The sequence below is a fragment of the Temnothorax curvispinosus genome, unplaced genomic scaffold (assembly GCF_003070985.1).
Source record: "Temnothorax curvispinosus isolate PA1 unplaced genomic scaffold, ASM307098v1 QBEX01003883.1, whole genome shotgun sequence".
NCBI lineage: Eukaryota > Metazoa > Arthropoda > Insecta > Hymenoptera > Formicidae > Temnothorax > Temnothorax curvispinosus.
Window position 1 is genome coordinate 1 of NW_020213663.1, and position 9,469 is coordinate 9,469.

At 35.9% G+C, this 9,469-nt stretch overlaps 3 protein-coding genes across 3 annotated transcripts; 2 read left to right on the top strand and 1 right to left on the bottom strand.

The window, feature by feature from the left end:
* Positions 1 to 908: 908 nt before the first annotated feature.
* LOC112452969 lies at positions 909 to 2,755 on the bottom strand. Its single transcript, XM_025013453.1, has 2 exons — positions 2,700 to 2,755; positions 909 to 1,873 (listed from the first exon to the last, which is right to left on the bottom strand). Exons 1-2 carry the CDS (start codon positions 2,704 to 2,706, stop codon positions 1,503 to 1,505), a joined length of 378 nt encoding a protein of 125 aa, XP_024869221.1. The 5' UTR covers positions 2,707 to 2,755; the 3' UTR covers positions 909 to 1,502.
* Positions 2,756 to 5,880: 3,125 nt separating this feature from the next.
* On the top strand, positions 5,881 to 6,819 carry LOC112452968 (eukaryotic translation initiation factor 3 subunit C-like). The gene is made up of 3 exons (XM_025013452.1): positions 5,881 to 6,134; positions 6,257 to 6,429; positions 6,770 to 6,819. The coding sequence occupies exons 1-2, from the start codon at positions 5,884 to 5,886 to the stop codon at positions 6,291 to 6,293; spliced, it is 288 nt and encodes a 95-aa protein (XP_024869220.1). The 5' UTR covers positions 5,881 to 5,883; the 3' UTR covers positions 6,294 to 6,429; positions 6,770 to 6,819.
* Positions 6,820 to 7,674: 855 nt separating this feature from the next.
* On the top strand, positions 7,675 to 8,942 carry LOC112452966 (golgin subfamily A member 6-like protein 6). Its single transcript, XM_025013451.1, has 3 exons — positions 7,675 to 7,741; positions 7,846 to 8,459; positions 8,700 to 8,942. Coding segments are annotated over exons 1-3 (858 nt in total). The 5' UTR covers positions 7,675 to 7,740.
* The last annotated feature ends 527 nt before the right edge of the window (positions 8,943 to 9,469 follow it).

Sequence of the window (9,469 nt, forward strand, 5' to 3'; positions counted from 1 at the left end):
TTGGTTCGGAACTTTCCGATTTAGAGCGTCGAACATGTCGTTCACTCGCTTGCAAAACTCAATAGTCGCTTCACAGCCTTCTAATCCTTGACACTTTTGAGATACGTAGAACTGAAGCCCATTCGCCACTGAATTGCTGAATATCTGATAAAAAATCATTTTAAAAATGTATACCAATAAATTATTCGAATACATAAATTATTCAAATCGTATCATTTGCACCTGTGTTGCGAGCTTAACACGCATTTTAGCAGTGTTATCCAATTCTACGTGTCTTAAAGTCAGCCGAGGACATGCTCGAGCGTTTCTTAATTGGTTACTGTCCAATTTGTGTAGAGTTTTAAAATATTCCCACTTGATCGGATTATCCCTTGCGTTTATCTACAATAAAATATACGTGCCAAACGAGACGTATAGTAGTAAGAATTCTATCAATGTATTAATATAAATTTATATACATACTCTTAGTATTTTTTTGTTGTATAAACGATTTCTGATATTCTTCACAAGATGAGGAACATCAGAGAATATAAACACGCGGCGATCATTATCCGAGGGATGAGTAAACCATGTCTGAGTCTCATTGATTGAGCTTTTTATGCCCAGAATTTTTCCCATCTTCGTATTTGTCGCAGCTCCATCGGAAACAATTCCATGCACTATGGCCCCAGATTCCTCCAACAAAACGATTGCTTTAATGGCTAGTTTTGCTAGTTCGTCGCCCTTCACGGGATTTTTTGATGCAAAGACTGCTATTGGCTGTGTGTAGGTGTCTGCGAGTGGTTGAAACATTAACACAAGTCCGTGAGTCGCTTGATCTTCTATACTCGTTGCTTGGGGTCCATCGTCACCAAAATCAACTAATCCTGTATAGGTAAGGTTTTTCGAGCATACGGAAATTGATTTCATCGAGCAATAATATTCCGTGGCGTTGCATCGGTTTTTTGAAAGCAAAACTTTTTTTTAGCAGTTTGAAAAAATTACTATCAAAACCACATTTTGTGTTAATCATTGTAAAATAATTTCGAATAGTTCGGGTACACGGTAATGAGATAACATTGTTTTTTCGTAAAAATTCGTAATATCCATGTGAACGTATGTTCATTAACATACAGAGCATTATCCATTCTTCTGAATATCGATGACCTCTCTTTTGTGTTTTCGCTGAAGTTATTATTTCTTTCAACGTATTTTGCTGTGTTGTTGGTATATTCAAAGAAAGAATTTTTTTCTCCAACGTTTCGTCCTGAATATTTGCCAGCTCGTTTTGCTTCGAGTTTAACTCATCTTGCAACACAGTGATTCGATATTTTGATCGATTTTTTAATCGACGCGTTTGGCTCAATTTTTTTCTCAAGGCATTAATTTTTTTTTGATCAATTGAATTTGCGAGACGCACGACTTTCTTCACTTGATCACGCTTTTTAAGACGTGCCTGTTTTTGCAGCAACGTGCTTTTCAATCTTTTGCAATGTTTGCACCTTTTTCCCTTGGTGGTCAATTCACAATCGATGATGCCAATCATTGCTAGAAGTTCGATACGCGATGTCTCGTTGAATAAAACATTCTTCAACTGGCCCAACTCTTTGACAAACTCGCATGCGCTCGAATTTCGATAAAATAACAGGGAGCGACGTTACATCGTTCATATTTTGCAAGATCTTAATTTCATGAATGTCGACCGATTTTCCATAAATCTTATAATCAATTATGCCATCTACGTCGATTATGACACTTTTGTCTACAATAGGACCATCTGTGTCATTATTGGTCATCAACCGTACGTGTGAAAGTACCAAACACCGTTTTGTTCCTCTATATAATTCAGTGAAACCCCACGAGTTTGGTATTGTGATTGACAAATCTTTGTACGCTACAATATATAGAATACAATATATGTAACGATATTATTCAATTGTCAGGCCTTAAGGGCCTTGGCACATAGAAAAACTTAAACAGTAAGACGTAAACAGTGCTCGGGCCCTAATTCTTATAATCTCTGCAAACGTTCGTACCAGCGCCATATTTAGGATTCGTGTAGATGACAGTATAAAAACTAATCGGATGAACTCATTCTTAAGCAAAGATTTATAAACGGAACTTTATTGATACAGAAACGATTACTAAAAAATGGAACTTTATATATATAGAAACGATTAATGACGCGCCTACTTTCTCCGCCGCTGTTGCTGGTTCTATTTCCATTATCCCTAGGCGATCCTCCAATATTCTCCTCTCGAGTGAGGAGGCCCGTTCCCACATATATATCCATTCATATTTCATGTTTATGCATTATTGATTGTTTGATGAATTTATTTATTTATTTATTTATTTATTTATTTATTTATTTATTTATTTAAACTATTGTTACAAATTTATTTTATTTGCTTATTTGGAGGGGTAACTTATACCACAGTGGTATAAGTTAAATTTTTAAAAATATTTTTTTGTGTGCATAGATGCAATTTATATATTGTATAGATTGCATATATGCACGCAAAAAAAACATTTCAAAACATTTGACTTACACCACTATGACTTTTACCTCTCCATTTATTATTTACCCCTCCTTTTACTTCTCCACTTATTTCTGTCTAGCGTATATTATATATTAATGTCGAGACTCTGTCGCGTTAAATACATTTTTATTTTATTCATTTTTATATAGTTAGTATAGATACAATAATAGCAACACTTACACGCCATGCTGATAGTCTTTACGAGCCTTAGGTCAACTGAGTCCGATGTTTTCTCAGTGAAATTATTTATTTCTTTAGGAACGAGATTGTCGTACCTATGCATCCATCAGAAGACTGAGGACTTTGCTGATGATCAATTACACTCTTCGAATTTTCTGCATTCATATTCGCGCTATCAGAGAGCGAAAACTCGTGAATGTCATCGGCTATAATAGAGTGTATAATATAATAACTATTACGAAAATAGCATCATGAAGTGGCTGCATATAGTAGGAATTAATTGCTGGATTGCTATTTGAATTCATGGAATACAATAAAGCATGATAATATTTACTTGTCATATCAATAGATTCTGGAACAGGCAATGTGATATCGATGGATTTTGATAGTGTACAATGCACGTCTGAGTTAAGCAATCCATTACTCGCAGCATCAACTTATAACTTTTTATCCTGCAAATTCTCATCCTTGGAAACCGTTACAGTCGAGGAAGACTCATAGAAAATTGTAGGTACAGCAGATTTAGATAATCGAGTTCGCTGGTACTTAGTCTGAATGAATTAAATAAAATCAACTACAAATTGAGTACCTAATTTTTAAAGTCTAGAAATCGAGGTCCACTGGGACTATTGTATCTAGCTTTTAATCTAGTCATAAGAACTTGAATTTGTGACAGAAAAAGTAAAATTTCCCCTGATGTCAACGCTTGACTCATTTACTCCTCGAAGAGTCGCCAAAACTTGGCCATTTGTTTAATTGTCGATGTATGTATCCTCTGTTTGTCTCATTTGAATGTTTGTTGTGTTTTGCGTTATTCGTTATTATTATTATTATTTATTATTATTTATTATCATTTATTGAATAAATTATTAGAGCCCTGTCAGCCAAAGAACCCCGGCCGTGGTAGGTGAAGGATAAAATATCCTATCTCAAATTATAGTGTCAACATATAGATATATTCAGGGATTGGTAAAAAAATTACCATTTTTCATTTTTTAATTATTCACAAAATGAGTAGATAATAACACCAAATTAAATGTTTATAGAAACAGTAAATTAGTAATTAGTCACAAAAAATTATAATTAATTTATTTTTACAAATTGGTAATTAGTAGACATAAATTTTTTATTATTAAAATAATTAATAGTTTGTCGAAATAAATTACTAGAAATTATTAGAAAATTAATAATTAGTGGAAAATAATTACTAATTTTCTCAATAATGAATAATTAGTTTCAGGTAAATTATTAATTATTAAAAAATTATTTAACTTAAAATTATCTGGTTTAACATAAATAACTTAATTACTACATTTATATATTATATATGTATATATATATATATATATATATATATATATATATATGTAACATTAATAACATTAGTTTTTTAACCACATTTAAATGTAGTAATTAAAGTTATATATGTTGAATTTTTTGTGACTAATTGCTCATTTATTAAATTGCTCACTTATATCAATAATTAACAAATAAAAAATGGAGTTTTTTGCCGATCCCTGGATATATTATTAAAATTTCTTTTAATGTGACAAAATATTTTTTTTATAACTGAGCTTACCTCGGCTAGGACATTTGCTTGTGCATCGCGCATTACAAAATTCCTTATTATGCATTCTTTATCAAAATGTTTTTCACATACAAATTGATTGGGTTTCAGGTCCTTTATGCCAGGGATTGCGGATATCCATTTTTTACGCAATTCGTCACGTTTTGGGACTTTGAAAACTGAACAATTTATTTTCAGATTTTTGCACCCAGTCTTGCAATTCGGCACGACACAATATTTCGTTAATTTCATTGTCAATTAATCACTTTCTAGAACTTAATTCTTACGTTCGTTACATTTAATATGTCAATATGTAATATGTTATAACATATGACATACGTCATATGTCGTGTTATATGTTTATGTCAAAATATATTCAATATGTATTTGCGTTATTTAAAAAATCTCTAACCTCCAGCGCTCCAGGCGGTGATAGTGTCAACTACATAAAATGACTTCACTAAGCGAGTCACCCCCCACTACTAGAGTTTCCAGACCTGTATTCACGACCGTGGTCGTGAGGTTAATATTGACGTGATCTCTCATTATTAATTACAATTGTTTAATTTCAAATTTCGGTTGCGTCTTTACTCAAAAATCGAAGTGCTACGAAGTTATGGGTGTCACAAGAGGCGAAATATCAGCAGGTCGCCGGAGATAGGTAATGACAGTCGTGATCGTTACTATGTTTAGGCGGGCGTTACTTCTGTAGTAATTTACAATAATTAACTCGTTTACGCGGGATGAATTATTATCAGTTACTACAAAATCCTTATTTACGTGGAGGATTATCATGTAAGTTACAGAAGTAACGCTCGCGTAAACGTAGTATATGACAGATAGTGTGTGTGTGTGTATGTACATAAGCGTGTGCGTGCGTGTGTGTGTGTGTTGTGTGTGTGTGTGTGTGCGTGTGCGTGTGTGTGCGTGTGCGTGTGTGTGTGTGTGTGTGTCCGGAGTTTGATCAAAATAACTATTTATAAATCTTTCTGTTCATTGTTGCATTGCAGAAGACTACAATCGATGGCGAAGATGACAGTGAAAGCGAATCTGACTGGAGCAGCGATTCAGACAGTGAGAGCACAAGTAACGATGACCACTATCAAAATATTCGCGTTTCATCAAAAAGTACGTTCTCTCAACCTATAAAATTGAGTAAAATTATTTTTTACTTAATAAAAAATAATAAATTTAACGATATATTTTATGACACCATAATTTTTTTTTTTACATAAGAGCCTAGGAGGAGGACGATTAACCTCGCGACACGACTCGAGCTATTACATCTCGATCACACGACGCACATGCACACATGACGAAGGCAAATATCAAAATATTCGCGTTTCATCAAGAAGTACGTTCTTTCAATCTATAAAATTGAATACAATTATTTTCCATTTAATAAAAAATAATAAATTTAACAATATATTATATGACACCATAATTTTTTTTTTACATAGGGCTTTAGCCCAGGAGGAGGACGAGGATAAAGTGAAGAGGAAGGAGCAATGTAAAGAACGCAAAGAAAAAGAACGAGAAAAGAAACGTGACGAAGATGATGGCAAAAGAAAGTGGGAAATCCTGGGTGTCGTGGCTATTCCCTCCAAGAAACCGAAGATGTTCGTAAAGGACGTAGAAATTAATATTGGTGCGGTGTTGAAGAAACTTTCTGAGATAATTACAGCTTGTGGTAAAAAACGTACGGACAAACGCGAGCAAATAGAGCTTTTGCACGAGCTACAATTGATAGGCGACGTTCATACTTTCGGCCCGGTTATAATCATAAAGATTAAGTTTTCCATTGTGTCTTTTACATTTGATTACAATCCAAAAGTTTCTGATGCTATAAAGCCGGAGTATTGGTCGAAGTACGTATTTGTGTATAAAATAGATATATGTATGTACGTATGTGTAATGTAAATTTATAAGTCCTCTAAAATAGAAGATTTAAAATAAGCAAGTGTGAAATAGATAATTATTTTTGTTACAGAATATTGGAGCGTATTATGGTAATAGCGAAACAATAATGGAAGAAATGCAAAAGTTTGAAATGACGCTGTATAAAATAGATGATTGTGTGTTGACACTGGTGGAACGTTTCGATGAGGAATTCATAAAGTTGTTGAAGGAATGTGATTTACACAGTAATGAATACGTGGAAAGGTAATACTTTTTGAGATAAATTATGCGAAAAATATTTTTAACATAAATATAAATACAGTTATAATTGATAACATATACGGAGGGTTAAAGTTATAGTGATGTAAGTCAATTTTTTTATTACTTCTTTTTTTTTCTTTCAACATATCTGCGTGTGTAGATTGCATCTATAAACTTAACTCAATAGGTTAAAAAAGGTGACTTACACCACTATGGTTTTAACTCCATATATATATATATATATGTATTATGGGGTGAGAGAGAGAGAGAGAGAGAGAGAGAAACTTTATCTTGAACAAGATTGTGTAAAGAGATGTGCAATGTAAAATTTTTCTTATTTTAGATATATCGATGAATTTAATGTTCAAGATCAAATGGGACTAGTTATTGCTTATAATACAAATATTCAACAAGCGTAGAAAGTTGATGATATTACAAATATAGAGTTCGAAGAAAATTCATGTACATTTAAGATATATGGAGAGGTAATAATAAAAATTATTATCGTTTCAAGAATATTGAGCATTTCACAAATTAATGTTTATATTAAATACATATTTTATATTAGATTGGGATGCTCCCGGACGGTAGGAGCGAATAGACGGCTCAGGGAAGGAAGCGCAGGGAATCCGGAGTAAAAGGAAAAGAAAAGGAAGAAGAACCTCAGAGGAGCGATGGGATCGACGGAGGAAACATAGAGGAAGAAGAGAAATTGAAGGGAACGTGCCTAACAAGCAGTGAGGCAAGAACGAGAGAACACAAAAAAGAATAGACGTACAGGTTAGGACCGAAGAGGGAAGCGGAAGGAGGGGAAGAGAATGATGGCGACGGAGAGCTGCGCAGGCGCGCTGGAGAAGGAGCGATCGGAGGGCTGCAGTGCAGGACAGAAGCGGTGAGAGGAGATGGCGCAAGACGCGAAAACACCGACTGCGGCCGAGACGGCGCGGGGTGCCGGCCCCTCCAAAAGAGCGGGTTGGCACTACTGCGGGGCGTCGAGGCGCGGTAACGGTGCAGATGCGAGCGACAAGCGCATGCGCGGAGTGAGGCTGGGGAGAGAGACGAGACGGCGCTGGGAGCGGGCAGGGCTGGCAGGCCTGAAGAGGAGCAATACGTCGAGAAGGCACACGCGCAGAGCGAGGGCGGGAGGAGAGATGGCGATGGGAGCAGGCGGGGATGGCAGACCTGAAGAAGACGCGATAAAGTTGGCGTACTGATGAAATGCGCGGAAGACGAGAAAGACATAAACGAGAGGTTAGAGGTAAAAATAGAAGTAGAGTGAGAAAAAGGAACGCCCCGAAAGAAAAACGGATAGAAAGTAAGTGAGTAATGTAGATAAAAATAGAAGAGAAAGCGGAGAGAGAGAGCAGAGGCAGGTAAAGATAGAGAGGCAATCACAAGCACTAACAATTTTCAATATAGTGACAGGAAGGGAGAGTATGACGAGGACCGAACAAAGGGCGGAGGAAAAGGACTGGATAAAAGAAGTTATAAAGGAAATAAGGGAGGTAGGACAGAAGATAGAGAGGCAGACCAGAGAAATGAAGAAAGAAATGAAAGAGATGAGAAGACAAATGGAAGGGCTGGAGAAACGACAAAGGAAGATCGAAAAGAGCGAGGAGCAGGAAGAGACAGAGGAAAGAGATTCGGATGAGAGCAGTGAACGATGGGAGGAAGAGACGGAAGAGGCGAGGGAGTGCAGCGACGGAGCGGTAAAGGGGAAGAAGGCAGTAGAAGAGGAAGAAGAGTGCGGCGTCGAGGGATGGAACGAGGGAGTATGGAAAGAAAGCTGGTGGAAAGAGATAGAGAAAGAAGAAGAAAGGGAAAAGGAGAAAAGGAAGTGGAAGGAAGATGCAAAAAGAAAAGAGGTCAGAAAGAGTGATGATGAATTAAATAAAAGAGAAGAGGAAAGAGACTATAAAGAAAGGAGTGAGGCCAGAGGAGACAAAAACGAGAGAAAAGTCAGAAGCAAAGAAGAAGAAAGTAAAAGCGAGAAAGAAAAGGCACGACGAACAGCAGAAGACATGGAGGAGGATGTAAGAAGAAGAAGAGAAAAGAAAGAAAGAGAGAAGAAGCAGAAAGAAGAAAAAGAAAATAGAGAGAAAAAGCAAAGGAAGAAAAGAAGAATAATATGGAGGAAAGTAAGAGGAGAAAGTCCAAGGGAAAGAAGAGAAATAGTGGAGATTATAATGAAAAAAGTAACAGGAAGAATAATCCCGGTAAGAGGAGTAATAGAGGCAATGGGAACGGACAAAAAAGAATTGATGTTTATGGAGCTGGAGGAAGAAGAGGACAAGGAAGAAATAATTGAAAAAAGCGACGAAATATGGAGAAGATGGGAAGTAGGTGTAGATGAGGAACTAACAATGGAAGAGAGGGCGTATAGACACAAATTGGTAATTAAAGCAAGAGAGGAAAGAGCGATAGGAAGATCAGCTGTAGTAACAAATAGAAGGCTGTGGATTGACGGGAAAGAGGTAAAATGGGACGAAAAGGGAGAGAGATGGAGGAGGATGTAAACCGACAAGGAAGAAACCAAAGAAGCAGAGAACGGATCAGAAGGAATGAGAGGAAAGAAGTCGAGGAGGAAAACACGAAAGGAAAACCGGGAAAGAAAAAGAGGAAGGAACAGAAAGAAAGTCACAGGAAACAATAGGACCGGAAGAAAAAGGGGAAGGAACGAGACAAGGGGGGCATCTTGAAGCTTGAATTGTTTAGAATCAATATTGCGTATGGCAGAATGTAAAGGTTTTTGGGAATGTTTGAAATGTATAGAGTCAGTATTGTGTATGGCAGATTGTAAAGGTTTTTGGGAACGTTTTTACTAAAAAAAACGCCTTTCCAACCCGGAAGGGAGTGAAATAAAGACTTATTATATATATATTACATATTTTATATTAATTTATGAAACAGAGTACATATGATAGTTAAATGTCCATAAGTGTGTTCTGTTTCACGTATGATGCGCATAATACATCACTTATCCATGTTTAATATTCGGTAAACAATTAGCTATTATTATTAATATAAAAAAGTGTACAAATTA

Excerpts from the sequence above, each read along its gene's own strand:
- LOC112452968 (XM_025013452.1), top strand. The coding sequence starts at position 5,884 with ATGTTCGTAAAGGACGTAGAAATTAATATTGGTGCGGTGTTGAAGAAA. Across the intron at positions 6,135-6,256 it reads AAGCCGGAGTATTGGTCGAA|AATATTGGAGCGTATTATGG; the intron begins GTACGTATTTGT and ends TTTTTGTTACAG.
- LOC112452966 (XM_025013451.1), top strand. Across the intron at positions 8,460-8,699 it reads CAGAAGACATGGAGGAGGAT|CTGGAGGAAGAAGAGGACAA; the intron begins GTAAGAAGAAGA and ends ATGTTTATGGAG.